This window comes from Rhinatrema bivittatum, chromosome 2 (assembly GCF_901001135.1).
Source record: "Rhinatrema bivittatum chromosome 2, aRhiBiv1.1, whole genome shotgun sequence".
Taxonomy (NCBI): Eukaryota; Metazoa; Chordata; class Amphibia; order Gymnophiona; family Rhinatrematidae; genus Rhinatrema; species Rhinatrema bivittatum.
The window spans coordinates 570685895-570713286 of NC_042616.1; the positions used below are offsets into that span (position 1 = coordinate 570685895).

At 46.6% G+C, this 27392-nt stretch overlaps 1 protein-coding gene across 3 annotated transcripts in view; it reads right to left on the reverse strand.

Annotated features, from left to right (window-relative positions):
* Positions 1–27392, reverse strand: part of CEP192 (centrosomal protein 192) — a 1292743-nt gene that overhangs the window by 1037937 nt on the left and 227414 nt on the right. For all 3 annotated transcript variants that reach the window (XM_029590939.1, XM_029590938.1, XM_029590940.1), the window contains one exon: positions 25880–26021. In XM_029590939.1, coding sequence (XP_029446799.1) covers positions 25880–26021 — 142 coding nt within the window. The remainder of the gene's footprint in view (positions 1–25879; positions 26022–27392) is intronic.

The following is a 27392-nucleotide window of genomic DNA, read 5'->3' on the forward strand; positions in this document are numbered from 1 at the left end:
CAGAACAGTTTTGTGGGAGAGGCAGTCCTTGAACGCATGTAGCGCATAACGTATAGCTCGAAGCTCTAGGAAGTTTATTTGGAAAGAGGCTTCGGCTTTTGTCCACGTCCTTTGGGTCTTGAGATGACCAATGTGTGCTCCCCAGCCTAAGGTGGAGGCATCTGTAGTTAATGTGACTTGTGGAACTGGTTGCTGGAAAGGCAGACCTTTGAGCAAATTGTTCGTTAATGTCCACCAGAGGAGAGAGGATTGTAGGTCCTGCGTTATCTGAATGGGAGTGGACAATGGTTGAATGGCTTGAATCCACTGAGATTTGAGTGTCCATTACAGTAGTCGCATGGTCAACCTGGCCATGGGAGTGACGTGAAATGTGGAGGCCATGTGTCCGAGTAGGGTGAGGCACTGATAAGCTGTAACTTGAGATTGATTTTGGAGAGAGTGTGCCAGGAGGACAAGTGTTGGAAGAAAAGCTTTTGCTATGATGGTGTTTAAATCTGCACCTATGAATTGTAGTAGGTGAGATGGTGTGAGATGGGATTTTTGATAGTTGATGAGAAATCCCAAGGAGTGAAGCAAGTGGACTGTGAGCTTGAGAGATATGAGAGCTCCTTCTTTTGTCTGACTTCTGATGAGCCAATCGTCCAGATAAGGGAACACATGCACCTTTTGCTTGTGAAGATGTGCTACCGCTACTGCCAGACACTTTGTGAACACTCGAGGCGCTGAGGCTAGGCCGAATGGCAGTACTCGGTATTGAAAATGCTGACCTTTGACCAGGAATCGCAGGTACTGGCGATGAGGCGGAAAGATGGGAATGTGAGCGTATGCGTCTTGAAGATCCAGAGAGCAGAGCCAATCTCCTCTTTGAAGGAGAGGTAGCACGGTGCCTAACGACACCATCCTGAATTTTTCTTTTTTGTGAAATTTGTTGAGATTTCTAAGGTCCAGGATAGGACGTAGGCCTCCTGTTTTCTTTGGAATGAGGAAATAGTGGGAGTAGAATCCTCTGCCCTGCTGAAGGCCGGGGACTGGTTCTATGGCCCTGGCTCTCAGAAGGGTGGATAATTCTGTTTGTAGAATTTTGGAATGTTGATTCACTGTCCAAGATGAGAGTGGTGGATTTTCTTTTGGTACAGTGAGAAAATCTAATCGGTAACCGTGGGCTGTTATGGAAAGAACCCATTGGTCTGTGGTTATGGAGGTCCAGGTGTGATGGAAATAGGTTACCCGACCTCCTACGGGTAGGTGTGGAAGTGGATTGGTGGGTTGGCTGCTGCTCTCTGATTCCTTTCAAAAACCTGATGTTGAAGCAGTTTGAGGCGGTTGGGGCCTTGCAGGTCTTTGCCTAGCTTGTGGAAGTTGAGCTGGGCGATAAGTTCTTGTCCGGTTTGTTAGGGGATAGTATCGGCGCTGGCGATAGTAAGGGCACCTTATATCTCGTCTAGGAGGTCTTCTAACCGGGGGGTGAGTCTCCTGATGCAGCAAGGAAAGTTGCTTGAGCGTCTCGGTATGATCTTTAATGGTCGCAACTGCTTCTTTGACTTTGTCGCCAAAGAGGTTATCCCCCAAACAGGGAAGGTCTGCTAGCCTTTCCTGTACTTCAGGCCGGAGATCGGATGCCCTTAGCCAGGTCCATCTACGTGCTGTTATGGCAGAAGCCGAGAGTCTTGCTGCAGTTTCAAAACTGTCGTAGGTAGCTCTGACTTCATGTTTGCCTGCTTCAAGGCCTTTATGAAGTAGCTGATGAAATGGTTCCTGATATTGATCTGGAAGGGCAAGTACCAGTTCCTGTACTTGTTTCCAAAGATTCCTTTGGTATTGGTTCATGAAGAGTTGGTATGATGCAATACGAGAAACTAACATCGAACCTTGGAAGACTTTGCGGCCTAAGTTGTCCATGAACCTGTTGTCTTTTCCTGGTGGTGTAGAGGCATGAGACTTTAATCTCTTGGCCTTCTTCTGGGCCGACTCTACGACCACTGACTGATGTGGTAACTGGGTATTGTGGAATCCCGGTATTGGATGGACTAAATAAGTAGCATCCGACCTCTTATTGACCGCTGCCAGTGAACCTGGGTCTTCCAATATCCTGTACAAGAGTTCTTGCAAAACTTCGTGTACCGGCACAGCCAATATCTCTTTGGAGGGTCTACAAATTGTAGGACCTCCAGTGTCTTTTGCCTGGCATCCACCTCTGCATGTAACTGGAAGGGGATGGTATCCGCCATGTCCCTCACAAAATTTGAGAAGGATAGGTCTTCAGGAGGAGACTTCCTACGTTCCTCAGGAGGAGATGGTTCAGACAATAAGTCTTCTTCTGAGGAGTACTCCGTCTCTGTATCTGTGCCCGTGTCCCTTGGTGACCCTGGTATAACTGGCACCCTTGGTGGCATTGTGGGCATCGATGGAAGTAGTGGAGAAGCAGGGTGATGAGGGCTGGGAACTCCTGATGGTCCTGGAACCGGTTCTTCTGGGATGTCTGTGGGTTTCTTCGAGATAGCATCAAGTAAGGCATCCTGTTTTGATATCAGCGGTTGAAGAACCGTAAAATTCGAAGGTGGCACCGATGGAGCCACCGGTGGTATCGGTGAAGGCATCGGGCGCGGCATCGCAGGCATCGGGCGCAGAACAGATGGTTGTAGCGGTGTCGATGGATCAGAAGGAATCGGAGCTGGTATCGATGGCAACATCAGTGTCGATGGCCGTCATGGTACCGCATCGAGGCGTGCTTGTTGCACCGCATGACAGATGTACACGTCAAGTTCCGCCAACATAGCTGATGGAATCAGAGCAGCTATGGGGGGAGGCGGCGATGGCGATACCTCCTCAGGGCCCTGAGGAGGTATGGTGCCCGGCACCGATATCGGTGTGGATCACCTCTGTTCAGTAGGTCTCGGAACCCTCCGCGCTAGTCCAAGCTTTATAAGCGGGGAGGCCGTATCCTTCGATGGCTCGGCGGGCATCGGCTCGGTGACGTGCAGTCGTCGATGCCGATGCTTCTCCTTGTGTTTCTCGCTACCGGAGGTGGAAGCCTTCGATGATGGTGAGGGGGAGGGTGTAGACGCATCTCCCGCTTCACCTGGAAGTCGCCTTTTCAACATAACTTGCCTTATCGATCCTGCCGGCGATGACTGGGTTGACGTCGATGCTGATGGAAGCAATTGAATTTTGAAGAGATGCTCCATCTTCTCCATCCGGAGCCGACGTCCCTTCGATGTCATCTCGGCACATAAAGGACAAGAGTTCACGTCGTGTTTTTCGCTGAGGCAAAGAACACATTCTTGGTGCGGGTCCGTAATGGACATATTTCTCGCACAATTCGGGCATTTTTTAAAACCCGAGGCCATTATTTGCCGGACAGCCGTCGACGGCAATGTGAGGAAAAATTATCGGTATGGAACAGACAAAACTCGGGGAAAAACCGGAACCACGAAGGAACGGAAGGGAGACCCTTGCGGTGGAAAGTTTTCCCGAACTTTTTGAAAAGCTTTGACTGTGAAAATCACCTCAGGACTCCAGATTTACCGAGAGGCTAACGGCTCTGGGAAAAAAGAAGACTGAAGGGAGACCCTGTGGCAGGGAATATCGTGGCAGGGAATATCATGGCATGCTGGGCATGCTCAGTAGGCACTCTGGTGCCATTCAAAAGTTTCATAGAAACTTTGAAAGAAGTTTTTCCGCACATAGGGCTCCATTACTGATGTCACCCATATGTGAGGACTAGCATCTTGCTTGTCCTGGGATAATCACATTTACCAATTCAAGTCCGTTCATGATTTTTAGACCTCTATCATAATACCCTCTCAGCCATCACTAACCTCTTTAGCCTTTCCTCATAGGGGAGCCATCCCATGCTCTTTATCAATAAAGGTCCCCTTCTCTGTACTTTCTCCAAAGCAACTATATCATTTTTGACATGCGGCAACAAAAAGTGCACCAGTATTCAAGGTGCAGTGCAACCATAACACCCTCTGTTTTATTTGCCATTTCTTTCCTAATAATTCTTAACATTGCTTGCTTTTTTGACCGCCACAGCACACTGAGCCGAAGATTTCAATGTAATATCAACTATGGCGCCCAGATATTTTTCCAGGGCAGTAACTTAAAATGGAACCTAAATTCATATAGCTACAGCATAGGTTATTTTTCTCTATCGGCATCAGCTTGCTATTGTCCATATGAAATTTAATCTGCCATATGGATTCCCAATCTTCGAATACCTCAAGTTCCTCCTGCAATTTATCGCAAGCAGCTTGTGATTTAATAATTCTGAATAATTTTGTGTCATCTGCAAATATGATCACCTGACTCGTCATACCTCTTTCCAGATCATTTATAAATATATTAAAAAGCACCAGTCCAAGTAGAGATCCCTGAGGGACTCCACAGCTTTGTCCACTGTGAAAATAGACCATTTAATCCTAATCTGTTTCCTGTTTTTTTAACGAATTTGCAATCCACAAAAGGACATTTCTTCCTATTCCATAAGACTCGTTTTCTTAGAAGCCTCCCATGAGGGACTTTGTCAAGCACCTTCACAAAATCCAAATATACTACCATATAAAGGTTCAGCTTTATCCACATGCATTTTCACCCCTTCAAAAAAAACGTAGCAGATTTCTGAGCCAAGACTTCCCTAGGGTAAATCCATACTGACTGTGTCCCATTAAATCATGTCTTGCTATTTGTTCTGAGATTTTATTCTTTATAATAGTTTCCACAATTTTTCTGGCACTGAAGCCTCAGATCACATCTGGAGCCCTTTTTATATATCGGGATTACATTGGCCAACTTCCAGTCTTCAGGTACAAAGGATGATTTTAACAATAGCTTACAAATTACTTGTAATAGGTCTGAAATCTCATTTGAGTTTTCAAAATCCTGGGATGTATATCACCAGGTCCAAGTGATTTGCTACTCGTCAGTTTGTCAAATCTCGCCTAAAATATCTTCCAGGTTCATAGTGATTTGGGTCAGTTCATCTGAATAATCACCCTTGAAAACCTTCTCCAGAATGGTATCTTCAACATTTTCCTCAGTAAACACTGAAGCAAAGAATGAATTTAGTCTCCTCGCAATTGTCTTATCTTCCCAAAGTGTCTCTTTAACCCCTCAAACATATAAAGTCCCATCGACTCCCTCACAGACTTCCTGTTTTGGATATATTTTTAAAAATGTTATTATGAGTTTCTGCCTGTGAGGCAAACTTTTCAAACACTTTTTTAGCCTGTCTCACTGTTTTACATTTAACTTGCCAATGTTTATGCTTTTTCCTATTTTCTGAAAATCATCCAAAGGATAAGGAAGGAACCTTAGTTCAAAGCACAGGATGATACTAGAGACAGAATACTGGCAGGATGAAAACAGCATGGGAGCCTAACAAGGGCTACATCAGCAAATCCGTTAATTTGCCTCCATCTACTAGTTGGTAGGAATAATCCATTCATCTTGACTGGAATGGTGGCATCAAGAGGTACTGTCATTTAGATAAAGCATATCTGATGCGCCATGATATAATGCATCAATGCAGTAGCTTCCTCCAAGACTTGAGGAATGAGAGGGAGCACGCTAGAGAGATAACGTTCCTGGATGGAATAAATGAAGCCCAGATATTTTTCCAGGGTGGTAATTTAAAACAGAAATGATAGCTTTATGGAGCAATTGGTTCAGGAACGGAGAGAGGGAGCAATTTAGATCTAATTCTCAGTGAAGCACAGGATTTGAGAGAGAGAAAGGTGGTGGGGCCGCTTGGCAATAGAGATCATAATATGATAAAATTTGAATTAATGATTGGAAGAGAAACAGTATGCAAATCCACGGCTCTCGTGGTAAACTTTCAAAAGGGAAACTTTGATAAAATGAGAAAAATTGTCAGAAAAAAAACTGAAAGGAGCAGCTACAAATGTAAAAAGTGTGCAAGATGCGTGGTCATTGTTAAAAAATACCATTCTAGAAGCACAGTCCAGATCTATTCCACACATTAAGTAAGGTGGAAAGAAGGCAAAACGATCACCGGCATGGTTAAAAGGGGAGGTGAATGAAGCTATTTTAGCCAAAAGATCTTCATTCAAAAATTGGAAGAAGGATCCAACAGAAGAAAATAGGATAATGCATAAACTTTGGCAAGCTAAATGTAAGACATTGATAAGACAGGCTAAGAGAGAATTTGAAAAGAAGTTGGCTGTAGAGGCAAAAACTCACAGTAAAAACTTTTTAAAATATATCCGAAGCAGCAAGCCTGTGAGGGAGTCAGTTGGACCGTTAGATGATCGAGGGGTTAAAGGGGCACTTAGAGAAAATAAGGCCATCGCGGAAAGATTAACTGATTTCTTTGCTTCGGTGTTTACTGAAGAGGATGTTGGGGAGGTACCCGTGCTGGAGAAGGTTTTCATGGGTAATGATTCAGATGGACTGAATCAAATCACGGTGAACCTAGAAGATGTGGTAGACCTGATTGTCAAACTGAAGAGTAGTAAATCACCTGGACCGGATGGTATACACCCCAGAATTCTGAAGGAACTAAAAAATAAAATTTCAGACCTATTAGTAAAAATTTGTAACCTATCATTAAAATCATCCATTGTACCTGAAGACTGGAGGATAGCTAATGTAACCCCAATATTTAAAAAGGGTTCCAGGGGTGATCCGGGAAACTACAGACCAGGTTAGCCTGACTTCAGTGCAAGGAAAAATAGTGGAAAGTGTTCTAAACATCAAAACCACAGAACATATAGAAAGACATGGTTTAATGGCACAAAATCAGCATGGCTTTACCCAAGGCAAGTCTTCCCTCACAAATCTGCTTCACTTTTTTAAAGGAGTTAATAAACATGTGGATAAATGTAAACCGGTAGATGTAATATACTTGGATTTTCAGGTGTTTGACAAAGGTGGCGATGCCCTTTCGTGGATTGCAAACTGGCTAAAAGACAAGAAACAGAGTAGGATTAAATGGACAATTTTCTCAGTGGAAGGGAGTAAGAAGTGGAGTGCCTCAAAGATCTGTATTGGGACCCTTACCTTTCAATATATTTATAAATGATCTGGAAAGAAATACGACGAGTGAGATAATCAAATTTGAAAATGATATAAAATTGTTCAGAGTAGTTAAATCACAAGCAGATTGTGATAAATTGCAGGAAGACCTTGTGAGACTGGAAAACTGGGCATCAAAATGGCAGACAAAATTTAAATGTGGATAAGTGCAAGGTGATGCTTATAGGGAAAAATAACCCATGATATAGTTATACAATGTTAGGTTCCATATTAGGTGCTACAACCCAAGAAAGATCTAGGCGTCATAATGGATAACACATTGAAATAATCAGTTCAGTGTGCTGCGGCAGTCAAAAAAGCAAACAGAATGTTGGGAATTATTAGAAAGGGAATGGTGAATAAAACAAAAAACGTCATAATGCCTCTGTATCGCTCCATGGTGAGACCGCACCTTGAATACTGTGTACAATTCTGGTCGCCGCATCTCAAAAAAGATATAATTGCGATGGAGAAGGTACAGAGAAGGGCTACCAAAATGATAAGGGGAATGGAACAGCTCCCCTATGAGGAAAGACTAAAGAGGTTAGGACTTTTTAGCATCGAGAAGAGACGGCTGAGGGGGATATGAGAGGGGTGTTTAAAATCATGAGATGTCTAGAACGGGTAGATGTGAATCAGTTATTTACTCTTTCAGATAATAGAAAGACTAGGGGGCACTCCATGAAGTTAGCTTGTGGCATATTTAAAACTAATCGGAGAAAGTTCTTTTTCACTCAACGCACAATTAAACTCTGGAATTTGTTGCCAGAGGATGTGGTTAGTGCAGTTAGTATAGCTGTGTTTAAAAAAGGATTGGATAAGTTCTTGGAGGAGAAGTCCATTACCTGCTATTAAATAAGTTGACTTAGAAAATAGCCACTGCTATTACTAGCAACGGTAACATGGAATAGACTTCGTTTTTGGGTACTTGCCAGGTTCTTATGCCCTGGATTGGCCACTGTTGGAAACAGGATGCTGGGCTTGATGGACCATTGGTCTGACCCAGTATGGCATGTTCTTATTTAAACCCCAGACATGCAAACAAATGCTTCAGCAATGGGTGAGCTACATCTGAGTGTAATGTGAACAGCTGCTTCTTCTTGCATTCCTTGCTTCTTTTCAGGCCAGCCTACCTTGAACATCAAGCTCTAGAAGGGTTTCTTCCTGAAGTTGTTCAATAACCTAAGGTCTTTAATGAGGGTAGGGAGGTCAGGGGAAATGATAGAAAAAAAAATCCTGTTTTTTAACCCACTTCAATGCTGACTCCACAATCACGGACTCATGCAGTAGTTGAACCCTATATTTAAGGTCCAGTTTCCTGGCTAGCAGGGACAGCAGGAGTAGAAGACCTGATTATCACATTTTAATTTGCAGTTCTATCAGGATGGAATGGATTGGTACTGCTGTAGGCTCAGATCTTTACAGAATCCTGAAGAGCTATGTGCAGGGGCTCCTTGTCCCCAAAGACATGAACTCCAATCATCTTATTCAATTTATCTAGGAATTTAGAGTGTGAGAGGTCTTCTGGAAAAAACGAATGCCCTGGCAAGTCAGATAAAGTATCTAAGCGGATCACCATTGACCCCCTTCCTCCAAATCCAGTGGGGGGGGAGGGGAAGATACTAGCCCAAGAGCCCTATGAAGAATTTGAAAACAATTAAAATTGAAGGGTGCCCTCCTGGTCGCAGGCCACCAAAGAGAAAGTGTTCAATTCAGCCACTTGGTCTATGAACTGCTGTGGCCCAGAGTTGGGGGAAGAGATTCGCCTCCAAAATCTTCCCGAGAAGCATGCACTGAACTCTAGGAAGGCCACTTCCTCCAGCATTAACAGAGTTCGTGGTCACATGGAGTCCAGAGGCACAATTGAGCATACTGGATCAGGAGACTAGGGATTACGGAAGGGTAGCAGCTCCAGTATGCCTGCGGTCTGGACCATGGAAGTAAAAAAAGAAGAGCACCAACAGAGGAAGGTATATGTAAAACATCCCTCCTGGACCTTCAACGCTTGCTGCTGCATCAAATGCATCAATGGCACATAGGACTAGTGGGTCACTTACTATGTCTGCTTTAGCACGTACTTCAGCATCGGCAGCACCAACTGAACCATTGTCTGAGGAGTGGTGCTTTATTCTTCTACACCAAGCAGCCCCGCAAAGACAGGGAATCAGCCTGTGTGTGTGTCAAGGGTCTTTCTCACTCCTGCACTCTATGCTTCTCTATCTTGCTCGACCCCGGAATGATGACATTTCAGGAGTGCAATAGTTGGAGGTTTTCCCAGGAGGGGTCCTGCTTCACTGTATAGAGGCAGCCCACAGAAGCCTCATTCTGGGAGGAAAGGCTCCAGCTTTTCATCAACATGAGAAGTTCTTCCATTTTCCAGACCTTGTTTCTTCGTGATCTTTATAACATACGGCCAGCACCATTGCATTTGGTTGAATCACCATTCAAGCCGAGGCATCTGTAGCAGATAATCCAGTTGTGATGGACACAAACAATCCTTAAAGCCACTTGAGGTGGCATTCATGGAGCTGAACATTCTGTGAAATCAAACTTATTTTTCGATAGCATTGATAAGTGCTGTTCAGGGACTGCTGAAGAAGTGAGGCAAGCTTAATGGGTAGTTTGAAGTAAGAATTTCAGTAAATTAATGAAGACTAAAACACAGAGTATACACATCTAGGTAGAAGCTCAAACAAAAAATAATTCAGGGGCTCACGAGGCAATGCACACATAGAAACTTCCACATATGCTCAAGTAGTGTAAATTCTACAGAGTTAGAGAGATGAGTCCTTTTGGTGTCAGATGTCACCCTATGGCTAAATGAGCCCTGCTTGACACAGAGAAATGACAGACATTTAATATTTCCAATCAGAAGTATGCTGTGGAGCAAGTGGTCATGGGATAAGGGAGAAGTATACATGGATAATCTAAGCAAATATTTCTCTATATAAAAGGTAGTATAGGCATGGAACAGCCTCCCACTATCAGAATTCAAGAAAATGTGGGACAACACAGTCTGAGGGAGAAGGGACTATAGAGAGGAGCAGGGAATATCAATGGGCTGAAAGGTCTTTATCTGCCACTATGCTGTAGGTTTCTATCAACTGAGAAAGCAAATGTTGCTTACCTGATGTAACAGGTGTTCTCACAGGACAGCAGGATGTTAGTCCTCACAAATGGGTGACATCGAGGATGGAGCCCAACCACGGAAAACTGTCAAAGTTTCAGGAACTTTGACTGGCCCCTACTGGGCATGCCCAGCACGGCACTAACCCTGCAGCCAGCAGGGGTCTCCCTTCAGTCTTGTTTCAAAGCTTCAGGCAGTGCCGAAAAATAAAATAAAAACGAACCCAACACCGCGGGGTGGCGGGCGGGTTTCGTGAGGACTAACATCCTGCTGTCCTGTGAGAACACCTGTTACATCAGGTAAGCAACATTTGCTTTCTCACAGGACAAGCAGGATGGTTGTCCTCACAAATGGGTGAGTACTGAGCTGAGGATGTCCTAACGTGCACCAAATGTACCCAACGGCGTGCAACAGGCACAACAACTAGGGTGGAATTTGGGAGAGGGCATCCGCACCCTACCGGGAAGGTGGAAGGGTGTTGGTACATCATGTTGGAAAAAGGTTACGCAAGACAGATTGGCCGAAGATGGAATCCTGTCTTCCAGCTTTGTCCAAACAATAGTGGGCTGCAAATGTATGGAGGGAATTCCAGGTTGCAGCCTTGCAGATGTCAGGAAGCGGCACCGATCGAAGGTGTGCTACTGAAGTCGCCATGGCCCTCACAGAGTGTGCCTTGACACGGTCTTGAAAAGGAATGCCAGCTTGCTGATAGAAGGAGATGCAGTCCGCCAACCAGGAGGAAAGAGCCTGCTTACCCACAGGTTGCCCTAACTTGTTAGGATGGAAAGAGACGAATAATTGAGTGCTCTTCCTGTGGGCAACTGTACGGTCTAGATAAAAAGCTAGAGCCCGTTTACAGTCTAGGGTATGCAGAGTCTGTTCTCCGGAGTTGGAGTGGGGCCTGGGAAAGAAGATAGGTAGTATGATAGATTGATTAATATCAAACTCCGAAACTACCTTAGGTAAAAATGTAGGGTGAGTGCGGAGCACCGCCCGGTCCTGCAGGAGTTTAGTGTAAGGCGGATAGGTAACTAGGGCCTGTAATTCACTAACCCTGCGAGCTGAAGTGATAGCCAAAAGGAATAATACTTTCCATGTGAGATATTTTAAGACACAGGAGTAAAGAGGTTCGAAAGGTGGTTTCATAAGGTGACCAAGAACCAGGTTAAGGTCCCAAGATGGGGCCGGAGGACGTAAAAGTGGCTTCAAATGGAGCAATCCTTTAAGAAAGCGTGTTACAAGGGGTTGTACTGAAATAGGGACACCCCCTGATACCTTTATGAAAGGCGGCTACCGCACTGACATGCATTCTAATGGAAGAGGTCTTTAGACCTGATTCTGATAGATGCCAGAGATAGTCCAAGAATTTAGAGATTGGACAGGAAAGGGGATCAAAGGACTGAGAAGTGCACCATGATGTATACCTTTTCCATTTGTAGGAATAAGATTTTCTTGTGGAAGGCTTTCGTGAAGTGATCAGGACACGAAAACTGAATCTGAAAGGTTAAATGGCTGAAGGACTAACCTTTCAACATCCATGCCGTCAGGGACAAGGCTTGGAGGTTGGGATGGAGGAGGCATCCGTCGTTTTGAGTGATCAGATGCGGGTCCTTTCCCAGAGGAATGTGCCTGCGGATGGAGAGATCCTGGAGTATGGGAAACCACACTTGGCGTGGCCAGTGCGGTGCTATCAGGATCATAGTTCCCCTGTCCTGACGCAGCTTCACGAGAGTCTTCGACAGAAGAGGAAGTGGAGGGAATGCATAGAGCAGACCGGTTGTCCACGTGAGGGAGAATGCATCCCTCGGCCGAGAGTGCTGGCTCCGAATGAGAGAGCAGTAATTGTCTACTTTGTGGTTCTGAGGGGACGCAAAGAGGTCTATGTGGGGATAACCCCATTTGTGAAACAGAGAGGTCGCTACCAAGGGATTGAGTGACCACTCGTGTGGTTGGAAGACACGGCTCAGCTGGTCTGCCAATACATTGTCTACTCCCGGCAGGTAGGTGGCCCTGAGGTACATGGAGCGGGAGAGGTCTTCTGCCCAAATCTGCGCAGCTTCCTGACACAGAAGGAAGGAGCCTGTGCCTCCCTGCTTGTTTATGTACCACATGGCCACCTGGTTGTCCGTCTGAATTAAGATTGCGTGGTTCGATAGGCAATCCTGAAAAGTCCTGAGAGCATAGCGAATTGCTCGCAGCTCCAGGAAATTTATCTGGTGTTTGGCTTCCTCTAGTGACCAGAATCCTTGAGTTTGTAGATTGTTTACATGGGCTCCCCAACCGATGTTGGAAGCGTCGGTGGTTAGGATTACCTGAGGATCTGGTGGAAGAAAAGGCAAGCCCTGTAGGAGGTTGAATTGATTTGTCCACCAGGAAGAGACAGACGGAGTGCATCGGTGATGCGAACAATGGAGGACAGAGGCTGAACAGCTTGGGTCCATTGCAATCTCAGAGTCCATTGCGTGACTCTCATGGCCAGACGGGCCATGGGAGTCACATAAACTGAGGAGGCCATGTGTCCCAGTAGAATAAGGAAGTGGCGAGCTGTAGCTGTAGGTTGAGACTGCAGCTGGCGAGCTAGGGACACAAGGGTTTGAACCCGTAGGTGAGGAAGGAAGGCTTTTGCCTGTAAGGTGTCCAAGTCTGCCCCAATGAAGGATAAGGTCTGAGATGGGACTAAGTAGGATTTCTCGTAATTGACAAGAAACCCTAGAGAAAGCAGAGTTTGAATTGTTAGGGTCAGGGAGGACCGAGCAATTTGCTGGGTTGGGGCCCTGAGTAACCAATCATCCAGGTAGGGGTAGACGTGGACACCTTCCTTCCTGAGAAAAGCTGCAACCACCACAAGGCATTTGGTGAAAACTCTTGGTGCGGATGCCAGGCCGAAAGGGAGCACTCAGTATTGGTAGTGATTTCGGCCTACTAAAAAACGGAGGTATTTGCGATGAGACTGAGCTATCGCAATGTGAGTATAGGCATCTTTTAGGTCTAGAGAGCATAGCCAGTCCCCTCTTTGCAGCAGAGGGAAAAGCGAGCCCAGGGTTACCATCTTGAACTTCTCTTTGTGAAGGTACTTGTTGAGGGCCCGTAGGTCCAGGATTGGTCGAAGTCCTCCTGACTTTTTTGGGATCAGAAAGTACCTGGAGTAGAACCCTAGTCCTTGTTGTGAGGGAGGAACGGGTTCTATAGCATTTGACTGGAGGAGAAGGGAAACCTCCTGCTCTAGAATAATAGAGTGATCGATGAGTCTCCACACCTGCAGGGGTGGGGAGTCCGAAGGGAGAGTCAGGAAGTTGAGGTGGTAACCCTGTGCAATTATCGCTATCACCCATTGATCTGTGGTGATATGCTGCCATTTTTCTAGAAAGTGGCTTAACCGACCTCCTACTGGTATAGTTGGAAGAGGGATTTGGCATCTGCTCTCTAATTGAAAGTCAAAAACCCGATGCAGGGCCAGGTTGTGGAGCTGTTGCGGGTTTTTGTTTTCGAGACTGACGAGGCTGAGTTTTATGGTAAGGCCTCGCAGGCCTAGACTTGGCTAGTGGGGGATAATACTTCCGTGGACGGAAGAATGACTTTTTTGAGTCCTTCTTAAATGGTTGTTTAGAAGGCAAGTCAGAAGAAATAGATGAGAGCTGTTTAAGTGTCTCATGATGATCCTTCAGTTCAGCAACAATTTGCTGAATTTGCTCACCAAATAAATTATCCCCTAGACAGGGCAAATCAGAGAGCCTGTCCTAAACTTCCGGGCGAAGGTCAGACGACTTAAGCCAAGCCCAGCGTCTGGCAGAGATGGCCGTAGCAGAAAGTCTAGTGGAAGCATCAAAGATGTCATAAGCTGTTCTTATTTCATGCTTCCCAGCTTCAAACCCTTTATTTAGTAGGGACTGAAGCTGTGGCTAGAACTGCTCTGGTAAGGCATCTGAGTACTCCTGCATCGGTTTCAGGATGACCCTATTGTATTGGGTCATATACAATTGATAAGAAGCTATTCTGGAAATTAGCATAGCTCCTTGGTATACTTTCCTACCTATACTATCTAGGAATTTATTTTCCTTAGTAGGAGGTATGGAAGAATGTGGCTTTAAACTTTTAGCTTTCTTTTGAGCTGATTCTACCACAACAGAGTGATGATCTAATTGTGGTTTCTGAAAGCCAGGTGCTGACTGTACAAGATAGGTAGAGTCAGCTTTTTTGTTCACTGGAGCAACAGAACCAGGAGATTCCCAATTCTTTTTTAGAAGGTCCAGAAAAACCTGATGAATTGGAATAGAGGTGATGACTTTAGGGGCATCCAAGAATTGGAGCAACTCCATCTGGTGCCTGTCATCTTGTTCTGATTGAAGCTGAAAAGGGACCAACTCCGACATGTCCTTCACAAAATTTATGAAAGAGAGGTCCTCAAGGGGAGAACGCTTTCTACTCTCCGCAGGAGAGGGTGGTGAAGGCAAATCATCGGTGTCAGTAGAGGTATCATCACCCCAGGTGTCATAAGGATCAGGCTGCTGACCTGTAGGACCATGAGGGGGCTGTATACCTGAAGGCCCCGGTTGAGGCTCCAAGAGATTCGAAGGAATTACCGGGGGCATCGAGAATGTCCTCGATGGAATTGGTGCCGGCATCGAAAATCTCGGTGGAGCTGATGTGCGTATCGCCCCCGAGGAATGTATCGGTGGAGAGGGACGACAAGGCACCGATGGAACTACCCCCGAAGGGGGAATTCGGTACGGTGTTTCTCCACCTGATGAGAAGGCTGTCGGTGACCCGGGTGTTGCCGGTGGAAGGGCATTCATAAGCGCTTCCATCCGAGCAAGCAGTGGTGCCAGTGCTGCTGGAATCGGGTCGGTGACCGGTTCCACTCTCGGTGCCGGGGTCGGTGCCGAAGGAGTCTGGAACCGTAGCATCGCCTTGTCGATGGCCTCCTGGACCAACCGGTCCAGTTCTACACGGAGACCTGGGGTAACAAGACCCGGCTCTATGGGAGAGGGAGGCTGAGGCTGAGCCGGAGGGACCACCGTCACCGGTGGAATCGCGGCTCCCAAACCCCAGAGGAGTGCAGGTTGCCTCGGTGTCTGCGAGACAGGAGTGGACGGTGCCACTTCTGGTCGAGACTTCTTCGACGGAGGCTCGGACAGCACGGAGGTTGATGACTTCGATTCCTCGACGGTCCGAGACTTATGACGTCGATGGCGATGTTTGACTTTCCGATCCCCTCGATCTTCGGGGGAAGGGACAGGCATCGATGGCCGTGAAGACGTCGATGGCGGACGGTCACCGGGAGGCTGTCGATGACTATGGGACTCTGACGGTGCCGGTTCCGATGACGTCTATGCAATCGATGGCGTCGGAGTGTGAGCATGGAAAAGGAGTCCTATCTTCTCCATTAAGAACATAAGAACATAAGAAAATGCCATACTGGGTCAGACCAAGGGTCCATCAAGCCCAGCATCCTGTTTCCAACAGTGGCCAATCCAGGCCACAAGAACCTGGCAAGTGCCCAAAAACTAAGTCTATTCCATGTAACCATTGCTAATGGCAGGGGCTATTCTCTAAGTGAACTTAATAGCAGGTAATGGACTTCTCCTCCAAGAACTTATCCAATCCTTTTTTAAACACAGCTATACTAACTGCACGAACCACATCCTCTGGCAACAAATTCCAGAGTTTAATTGTGCGTTGAGTAAAAAAGAACTTTCTCCGATTAGTTTTAAATGTGCCCCATGCTAACTTCATGGAGTGCCCCCTAGTCTTTCTACTATCCAAAAGAGTAAATAACCGATTCACATCTACCCGTTCCAGACCTCTCATGATTTTAAACACCTCTATCATATCCCCCCTCAGTCGTCTCTTCTCCAAGCTGAAAAGTCCTAACCTCTTTAGTCTTTCCTCATAGGGGAGTTGTTCCATTCCCTTTATCATTTTGGTAGCCCTTCTCTGTACCTTCTCCATCGCAATTATATCTTTTTTGAGATGCGGCGACCAGAATTGTACACAGTATTCAAGGTGCGGTCTCACCATGGAGCGATACAGAGGCATTATGACATTTTCCGTTTTATTCATCATTCCTTTTCTAATAATTCCCAACATTCTGTTTGCTTTTTTGACTGCCGCAGCACACTGCACCAACGATTTCAATGTGTTGTCCACTATGACACCTAGATCTCTTTCTTGGGTTGTAGCACCTAATATGGAACCCAACATTGTGTAATTATAGCATGGGTTATTTTTCCCTATATGCATCACCTTGCACTTCTCCACATTAAATTTCATCTGCCATTTGGATGCCCAGTTTTCCAGTCTCACAAGATCTTCCTGCAATTTATCACAATCTGCTTGTAATTTAACTACTCTGAACAATTTTGTGTCATCTGCAAATTTGATTATCTCACTCATCGTATTTCTTTCCAGATCATTTATAAATATATTGAACAGTAAGGGTCCCAATACAGATCCCTGAGGCACTCCACTGTCCACTCCCTTCCACTGAGAAAATTGCCCATTTAATCCTACTCTCTGTTTCCTGTCTTTTAGCCAGTTTGCAATCCACGAAAGGACATCACCACCTATCCCATGACTTTTTACTTTTCCTAGAAGCCTCTCATGAGGAACTTTGTCAAACGCCTTCTGAAAATCCAAGTATACTATATCTACCGGTTCACCTTTATCCACATGTTTATTAACGCCTTCAAAAAAGTGAAGCAGATTTGTGAGCCAAGACTTGCCCTGGGTAAAGCCATGCTGACTTTGTTCCATTAAACCATGTCTTTCTATATGTTCTGTGATTTTGATGTTTAGAACACTTTCCACTATTTTTCCTGGCACTGAAGTCAGGCTAACCGGTCTGTAGTTTCCCGGATCGCCCCTGGAGCCCTTTTTAAATATTGGGGTTACATTTGCTATCCTCCAGTCTTCAGGTACAATGGATGATTTTAATGATAAGTTACAAATTTTTACTAATAGGTCTGAAATTTCATTTTTTAGTTCCTTCAGAACTCTGGGGTGTATACCATCCGGTCCAGGTGATTTACTACTCTTCAGTTTGTCAATCAAGCCTACCACATCTTCTAGGTTCACCGTGATTTGATTCAGTCCATCTGAATCATTACCCATGAAAACCTTCTCCATTACGGGTACCTCCCCAACATCCTCTTCAGTAAACACCGAAGCAAAGAAATCATTTAATCTTTCCGCGATGGCCTTATCTTCTCTAAGTGCCCCTTTAACCCCTCGATCATCTAACGGTCCAAATGACTCCCTCACAGGCTTTCTGCTTCGGATATATTTAAAAAAGTTTTTACTGTGAGTTTTTGCCTCTACGGCCAACTTCTTTTCAAATTCTCTCTTAGCCTGTCTTATCAATGTCTTACATTTAACTTGCCAATGTTTATGCTTTATCCTATTTTCTTCTGTTGGATCCTTCTTCCAATTTTTGAATGAAGATCTTTTGGCTAAAATAGCTTCTTTCACCTCCCCTTTTAACCATGCCGGTGATCGTTTTGCCTTCTTTCCACCTTTCTTAATGTGTGGAATACATCTGGATTGTGCTTCTAGAATGGTATTTTTTTTTTAACAATGACCACGCCTCTTGGACATTTTTTACTTTTGTAGCTGCTCCTTTCTTCTCATTTTATCAAAGTTTCCCTTTTGAAAGTTTAGCACGAGAGCCTTGGATTTGCACACTGTTCCTTTTCCAGTCATTAAATCAAATTTGATCATATTATGATCACTATTGCCAAGCGGCCCCACCACCGTTACCTCTCTCACCAAGTCCTGTGCTCCACTGAGAATTAGATCTAAAATTGCTCCCTCTCTCGTCTGTTCCTGAACCAATTGCTCCATAAAGCTATCATTTATTCCATCCAGGAACGTTATCTCTCTAGCGTGACCCGATGATACATTTACCCAGTCTATATTGGGGTAATTGAAGTCTCCCATTATTACTGCACTACCAATTTGGTTAGCTTCCCTAATTTCTCTTAGCATTTCACTGTCCATGTCACCATCTTGACCAGGTGGACGGTAGTATACCCCTATCACTGTAGTTTTCCCTGACACACAAGGGATTTCTACCCATAAAGATTCAATTTTGTATTTAGTCTCATGCAGGATGTTTATCCTGTTGGACTCTATGCCATCCCGGACATAAAGCGCCACACCACCTCCCGACTGCTCCTCTCTGTCATTGCGATATAATTTGTACCCCGGTATAGCACTGTCCCATTGGTTATCCTCTTTCCACCATGTCTCTGAGATGCCAATTAAGTCTGTCATCATTTACTGCTATACATTCTAATTCTCCCATCTTACTTCTTAGACTTCTGGCATTAGCATTTGCGACCTTTTGGTGTCATTAAGGCACATTTGGTGCAAGTCAGGACATCATGCTCACTCCCTAAACACAAAACACAGACTCTATATGTGGGTCTGTGATGAACATAGTACGTGTGCAGTCCGGGCACCGACGGAACCCCGACGCCATGGCCATAGGCCAAAAATTTAGCCGCGGGACGGTCGACTGCCAACAGGCCTCGAGGGCCAAATTAGACGGTAGTCGACAAAAACAACGGCAAAAAACTTACCGAAGTACCGCGGAGTAAAAATTGAAGAAGGGAGACCCCTGAGGGGCAATTTTTCTTCAAGAATAAAGTTGAAGAGATTCCTGTCAGGAATGTGGTAAGAGCTCCTTAATGGCGTGGCAACTGCTACGTGGAAAAAAGAAGACTGAAGGGAGACCCCTGCTGGCTGCAGGGTTAGTGCCGTGCTGGGCATGCCCAGTAGGGGCCAGTCAAAGTTCCTGAAACTTTGACAGAAGTTTTCCGTGGTTGGGCTCCATCCTCGATGTCACCCATTTGTGAGGACAACCATCCTGCTTGTCCTGTGAGAACTAACATTACCATTTCTTTTATTCCATGATTTCTATAGACTTCTTGGGATTATCTGTCTCTGACTGCATGGTCTCAAACCTAAGGATAGCAATGACTACTCATGCAGGACTCATGTAGAATTATGCCATTAGCTTTCAGTTTAGATGGTGGGGATGGGGTACCTTCTCACATTCAGATGCACAATCCCTTTAATATCTCCCTTACAAATACAATTCTCTGCGCCATTTTCTCTGCTGCTGAAATCCTGCATCTTGAAAGAAACTCCAATATGAAGGACTAAAGCTCAATACAACTCAACCTTTGGGAGACCAGAGTCCCATTGGGAAGTAGATGGAGAAGCAGATCTCTAAACAAGTGAGATCTTGGTGTTTCCACCTGAAAAGTGGAGAATATAAACCAATTATCCAGAATTAGTGCAAAATGGTGAGATTACTTACCTGATAATCTCGTTTTCCTTAGTGTAGACAGATGGACTCAGAACAAGTGGGTATAGTGTGCTCGTGCTAGCAGTTGGAGACGGATCTGACGTCAGCACGGGTACATATACCCACACAGGAAGTGAAGCTCTTCAGTAATCTTCCTTGCAAAAGCTGTTATGGATATATGTGTACTGACGCTCAATGAAATAGTGAAAACAGGATTCCCCTGACCGATTGATAGTAGCTGGAGACCGCCAGCATTCCCAACCGGAAGGCGTCGACACCTGGTAGAGTGGACGCACTCATGAAAGAAGTGATAAGGCTTACCTTGAATCGGTGAAACCAATGTATACAGGCAGCTGGGCGGGATGCTGAGTCCATCTGTCTACACTAAGGAAAACGAGATTATCAGGTAAGTAATCTCACCATTTCCTGTCGTGTAGCCAGATGGACTCAGAACAAGTGGGATGTACAAAAGCTTTACTGCCGGACTGGGCGGAAGGCTGCCTGAGGACCACGTAAGACTGCCCTCGCAAATGCTGTGTCCTCCCTGGCCTGGACATCCAGACAGTAGAACCTGGAGAAGGTATGGAGGGAGGACCATGTCGCTGCTTTACATATTTCTGCAGGCGACAGCATCCTACATTCATCCCAAGATGCCGCTTGGGCTCTGGTAGAATGAGCCTTGATTTGAAGAGGCGGTGACTTCCCGGCCTCTACGTAGGCCGCTATGATAACTTCTTTAATCCAGCGGGCGATGGTGGGCCGAGAGGCCGCTTCACCTTGTTTCTTCCCGCTGTGAAGGACGAACAGATAGTCAGTCTTTCGTATTGTTTCTGTCATTTCCAGATATCTGGGCAGCAATCTGCCGATGTCGAGATGGCGTAGCAAACGCCCTTCTTCAGATTTCTTCAAACCTGCCGTAGTTGGCAAGGATATGGTCTGGTTGAGGTGAAATTGTGAGACTACCTTAGGCAAGAAGGATGGAACCGTGCGAAGATGGATAGCCTCAGGAGTGATTCTGAGAAAGGGATCACGGCAGGACAGTGCTTGTAGCTCTGAGATGCGGCGTGCTGAACATACAGCCAGCAAGAACACCATCTTCAAAGTGAGAAAACGTAGAGACAGGCCCCGAAGGGGTCTGAAGGTGGATCCCGCGAGGAAATCCAAAACAATGTTGAGGTTCCACAAAGGAACTGGCCACTTCAGTGGCGGACGAATGCGCTTAACTCCTTTCAGGAAGCGAGAAACATCTGGATGCGTGGCAATGGTCTTGCCATCCCTCCTGGGACCATAGCAAGACAGCGCAGCCACCTGAACCTTGATGGAGCTTAGGGATAGACCCTTCTGAAGCCCATCCTGCAGGAAATCCAGAACAATAGGGATAGTAGTCGCATGTGGATTGGTGCCATGAGTGTCGCACCAGGCTTCAAACACTCTCCAAATCCTGACATAGGTGAGGGATGTGGAGAACTTGCGCGTTCGGAGGAGTGTATCTATCACTGGCTCCGAGTAACCTCTTTTCTTCAGTCTAGCCCTCTCAATGGCCAGACCGTAAGAGAGAATTGAGCCGGATCCTCGTGAAGGATGGGACCTTGATGTAGCAGGTCCCGGAGCGGAGGCAGGGGAAGAGGCTCCCCTGCCAGTAGTCTTCTCATGTCCGCGTACCAGGGTCTTCTTGGACAGTCTGGTGCCACTAGAAGAACTAGGCCCTGGTACTTCCGAATCTTGTGGATAAGGGTGCCCAGCAGGGGCCACGGAGGAAAGGCGTATAAGCAGGGCCCCTGGGGGCCATGGCTGAACCAGGCCATCGATCCCTTGAGAGAACGGATCTCGCTTGCGGCTGAAGTATCTGGGTACTTGAGCATTGGACCTATCCGCTAATAAGTCCATGTCCGGTATCCCCCAGTGATCCACAATCATCTGGAAGGCTGTGGGCGACAGCTGCCATTTCTGCCGTGGTGTTGTCCCTTCCGGCAATGTGGACGGCGGAGATGTCCCGAAGATTCGCCTCTGCCCAGGCCATCAGCGGGGCTCTCTCGAGGGACACCTGTTGGCTTCTGGTTCCGCCCTGTCGGTTGATGTATGCCACCGTGGTGGCGTTGTCAGACATCACTCTGACTGCTCTGTTCCTCAATCTGTGAGCAAATCGCAGGCAGGCTAACCAGACTGCCCGTGCCTCTAGTCGGTTGATGTTCCACCCTGACTCTTCCCTGCTCCACCGTCCTTGGGCGGTGAGTTCTTCGCAGTGTGCTCCCCATCCGCTCAGGCTGGCATCTGTGGTGAGCAGAGTCCACGTGGGGGAGGACATCTTTGACCCCCTGCTCGTGTGGTTGGACTGCAACCACCACCGTAGCTGAGTCCACACTCTGGCTGGTAGAGGTAGATGCATGGAGTAATGCCGGAAGCGGGGGCTCCATCGAGAGAGCAGGGAGCGTTGTAGAGGTCTCATATGGGCCCTTGCCCAGGGTACCACTTCCAGGGTGGATGCCATGAGACCGAGAACCTGCAGGTAATCCCAAGCTGTGGGCCGACTGGCTCCCACCAAGGACCGAAGACGCGTCTGAAGTTTTAATCTTCTCTTGGTGGTGAGACTGACTGTGTCTGCCTGGGTGTCGAACTGGACTCCCAGATATTCCAGAGATTGGGAAGGCTGTAGGCAACTCTTGTTTAGGTTGACTACCCATCCCAGGCTTTCCAGAAGGGCGATCACTCTGTTGGTAGCCCGATGGCTCTCCTCTTGCGATTTCGCCCTGATCAGCCAATCATCTAGGTAGGGATGGACAAGGATTCCTTCCCGTCTGAGCGCCGATGCTACCACTACGATCACCTTGGTGAAGGTCCGCGGCGACGTGGCCAGCCCGAAGGGGAAAGCCCGGAACTGGAAGTGGCATCCCAGCACCTTGAAGCGTAGATAGCGCTGATGATCCTGGTGAATCGGCACATGCAGGTAGGCTTCTGATAAATATAAGGCCGTGAGGAATTCTCCTGGCTGTACTGCGTTCTTGACTGAGCGCAGCGTTTCCATGCGAAACCTCGGGACCCATAAATATCGATTGACTGACTTGAGGTCCAATACGGGCCAGAAAGTGCCCTCTTTCTTGGGTACCATGAAATAAATGGAATAATGCCCAGAATTCATTTCCCGTGCAGGTACCGGGATTATGGTTTTCAAAGACTGGAGCCTCGCCAAGGTAGCTTGCAATGCTGCCTTCTTGTGGATCGGACACGAAGATTCCACAAACCTGTCCGGAGGTAGATGATGGAAGCCCAGAAAATAACACTCTCAGATGATGGCGAGGACCCACTGGTCCGACGTAATCTCGACCCATCTGGGGTAGAATAGGGTTAACCTGCCCCCTATGGCCCCGTCCCCCAGCTGGATCGGCTGATTCTCATTGGGAGGCACGGCCGGGCCCTGAACACGAGCCGGCTCCCCTTTTCTGTTGCTTGGGCCGAAAGGACTGGTTACTGGCCTGAGGACGAGATGCCTGGTAGTGACTCCTATAGGGAATGAAGCGTTGAGAACTTCTGCCTCTGGAATGCCTTGGAAAGGGAATCTGGTTCCTTCTGAACCTGTCTTCCGGCAGTCGAGGTATTGGAGAGGCACCCCATGTGCTGGCCAGTTTATCAAGGTCGCTGCCGAACAGGAAAGAACCCCTAAAGGGCATTCTGGTGAGGCGTGTCTTCGAAGGAGCATCCGCTGACCAATTCCGGATCCAGAGCTGCCTCCTGGCAGCCACAGAAGATGAGATCCCCTTGGCTGTTGTACGGGCAAGGTCGGATGCGGCATCCGTCAGGAACGAAAGAGCGGACTCCATGTCCGCCTCCGGAGCATTGTTCCTGACCTGTGACAAACAGGAATGCGTCACCACTGTGCAGCAGGTTGCGATTCGCAAAGACAGAGCTGCCACCTCAAATGTCTGTTTCAAGATGGTGTCCAGTCGCTGGTCGTGAGCCTCCTTGAGGGCAGCCCCCCCCTCCCCAACTGGAATGGTAGTGCGCTTTACCACCGCGCTAACCAAGGCGTCCACCTGAGGGCACGCCAGCATCTCCTTGATTGCCGGATCCAGGGGGTACATGCCTATCAGGCCCCGACCCCCTTTGAATGAGGCCGCTGGTGCAGCCCATTCCAGATCTATCAGTTGCTGTGTGGCTTGCAAGAAGGGAAAATGGCGGGCTATAGGACGATGACCTTCCAGCAGAGGGTTCTGTGTAGACGGCACCGTAGTGCTGGGGCCTGAAATATCCAACTCCGCCAGGCACTGAGGTACTAGGTCGGAGAGATCTTCCTTGGGAAAGAACCGCCTCATGGTTCGATATGGCTCCATCCCCGAGGGAAGATCCCCCTCCTCGGAGGGTTCTGATTCAGTCTCCGAGACATCAGGGTCCACCTGAACCGGACTGCCCGGAGGCGGGTGTACATGCCCACAATAAGGGCGCGAAGGTCCAGGGGCAGGAGCCGCTGGAGCAGCAACCGGAGCCGCAGCAATAGGAGCAGCAGCAGCAACAGCAGGACCTGGACGGGAAGCTGATTGCATCTGTACAAAGGCATGGATCCCCTTAAAGAGATCCACCCAGGAAATAGAGGTGGTCTCAAGTCGTCGGGGTACCAGGTCCCCCGGGATCCCAGGTTGTTCGAGACTGCCTGCGAGATCCGGGGTGGCCCCTGGGGAACTGTCAACAAACCTCGGTTGAGACTGGTCCTGGCCCGAGGCTTCCACTGCCTCCTCACATTGGGCACAAAGGGAGTCTGGCTCCTCGCTGTGTGTGGCTCCTCGCTGGCATGCTGAGCAGAGGCCAAGAGCTTTCACGCCGGAATCAGGAGGCGCCGCTGCCGGGGACACCGGGGCATTCAATTGTTCCATTGCGCACTGATTAATATGTGGCAGCAATATGCGCTTAATGCAATAAGCGCTCAATATAATATGCGCTCAACAATATGCGCTCAACAATATGCGCTCAACAATATGCGCTCAACAATATGCGACAGCTATATACGCTTAATACAATATGCGCTCAATAATATGCAGTCAGCAATATACGCTAAACACAATATGCGCTCAATAATATGCGGTCAGCAATATACGCTAAACACAATATGCGCTCAATAATATGCGGTCAGCAATATACGCTAAACACAATATGTGCTCAACAATAAGCGACAGCTATATACGCTTAATACAATATGCGCTCAATAATATGCAGTCAGCAATATATGCTAAACACAATATGCGCTCAATAATATGCAGTCAGCAATATACGCTAAACACAATATGCGCTCAATAATATGCGGTCAGCAATATACGCTAAACACAATATGCGCTCAATACGATACAGGCGCCTATCATGGGCGCTCAATATCTGAACAGGGTCAACAAAATGGCGACCTCCACGGCGTGCCGCATACAGGCAACACCACTGATCCTCGAACTTCGGAGACCAAAAGTAAAAGTTTTGCGCCTTACCTGATCCTCGGCGCTTCCCGGCTGAATCCCGGGCGGTCTCCGGCTGCGGGGGGAGAGGGGAAATACCTTCACCGCCGCGCTTGAGGAATGCACCCGCTGCCTCCCAAGTCCACGCCGGGACCGAGGCGCCTCTTAGCCCGACCCAAGCCTTCCTGCTCGGGGGCTTGGTCCCTGCCGCGATTTGGCCACCGGACCGAAGCCTAACCTCCGAGGGACCACGGAAATCACCTCGGGAAACTCAACTGGGGGAGGGACCGAATGGAATCACCGCAGGAGTGCGGGGCTCGATGTTTCTGTAGAAATTTGGTAAGTAGAAAGTAGATTGGAAACACGCTCAGCGAGCGTGCAGGCTCTCCAAACTGCTTTGGAGATGGAAATTACTGAAGAGCTTCACTTCCTGTGGGGGTATATGTACCCGTGCTGACCTCAGATCCGTCTCAAACTGCTAGCACGAGCACACTATACCCACTTGTTCTGAATCCATCTGGCTACACGACAGGAAATGACAAAATATAAAAAGTATCAGTTGCACGAATTAGAATGTATTAATTGAAAAAGAATTTTGTCCTAACATGACAGTAATAAAAATCTTAGGAAAACCATTATAAATACAAGAGGTCTCAATTCCATTTTATTCAATACTTTGTTGAACACTGAAAATTAAAAAAAAATAAATAGGTATACATAGATTCTCCTGTTGTACTTAAAATAAAAATAGGAAGGAGGAATAGCCTAGTGGTTACAGCAGTGAGCTACGAACCAGGAGACAAGGGTTTGAGTCCTGCTGCCACTTCTTGTGACCTTGGACAAGTCACATTACCCTCCATTGCCTCAGATACAAACTTAGATTGTAAGCCCTCTGGGAATAGGGAAATACCTACAGTACCTGAATGTAAAACGATATATATAAAAAATAATAAATAAATATTAAAAGTTGTACATTACCAGTGAAGCTTGCATCTAAACTTGCCACAGACAGCAAGTTCTCATTTTCTAAAAAACTTGAAAGACTTGTGTTCAAGTTATCACCAAGTGCATAGCCAGCATCTTCATAAAGATCATTTTCAGAGCGTGGAATATTCTTCCCCTAAATAAAAACATTACACATTGTATTTTTAATAAAACAAGAAATTGTTTTCACTCAGCCAAGAAGAAATATTCATAGTACTCAAATTTAGATATGCTACACATTTTAACAAAAATCTGGGTAGATGAGGTTATACACAAGCATGAAAACATGTAAATGAAGTTTCAGGTACTTTGAAGCAAAACTGCAACTTTTAACTGATGTTCTCTAAAGGTAGCATTCTAACAACACTCATGAAATCCTGTCATACGAAACTGGAAAGTCTTCCTCCAGTCCAACATAAGAACATAAGAAATTGCCATGCTGGGTCACACCAAGGGTCCATCAAGCCCAGCATCCTGTTTCCAACAGAGGCCGAACCAGGCCACAAGAACCAGGCGATTACCCAAACACTAAGAAGATTCCATGCTACTGATGAAATTAATAGCAGTGGCTATTTCCTAAGTACATTTGATTAATAGCAGTTAATGGACTTCTCCTCCAAGAACTTATCTAAACCTTTTTTGAACCCAGCTACACTAACTGCACTAACCACATCCACTGTTAAATTCCAGAGTTTTATTGTGCATTGAGTGAAAAAGAATTTTCTCCGATTAGTCTTAAATGTGCTACTTGCTAACTTCATAGAATGCCCCCCTAGTCCTATTTTTCGAAAGTGTAAATAACAGATTCACATTTGCTCATTCAAGACCTCCCATGATCTTAAAGACCTCTATCATATCCCCCTCAGCCATCTCTTCTCCAAGCTGAACAGTCTTAACCTCTTCAGCCTTTCCTCATAGAAAGGTCAAGTAAATGTAAAAAAACAAGTCCTTCCCTATCTTTGCTAGTCTATGAAATAAGGGAAATATAAAAAAACAAATTACTAATTACCTGATAATTTCCTTTTCTTTAGGATAGTCAGATGAATCCAGACAGAGTGGGTTATGCACCTCTACCAGAAATGGAGACAGAGCAAAGCGGATATCGCAGTATATACTCTCCTGCACTGACATTAGCCTATCAGTATTCTCTTCAAAAGCCAAATGTGGTCAGACTAGCAAAAACGTGATTAATAACAAATAACCATTTTAGTACTCAGCCAACAGGAAATGTTGAGATTACTTACCTGATAATCTCGTTTTCCTTAGTGTAGACAGATGGACTCAGAACAAGTGGGTTATAGTGTGCTCGTGCTAGCAGTTGGAGACGGATCTGACCTCAGCACGGGTACATATACCCACACAGGAAGTGAAGCACTTCAGTAATCTTCCTTGCAAAAGCTGTTATGGATATATGTGTACTGACGATCAATGAAATAGTGAAAACAGGATCCCCCTGACCGATTGATAGTAGCTGGAGACCGCCAGCATTCCCAACCGGAAGGCGTCG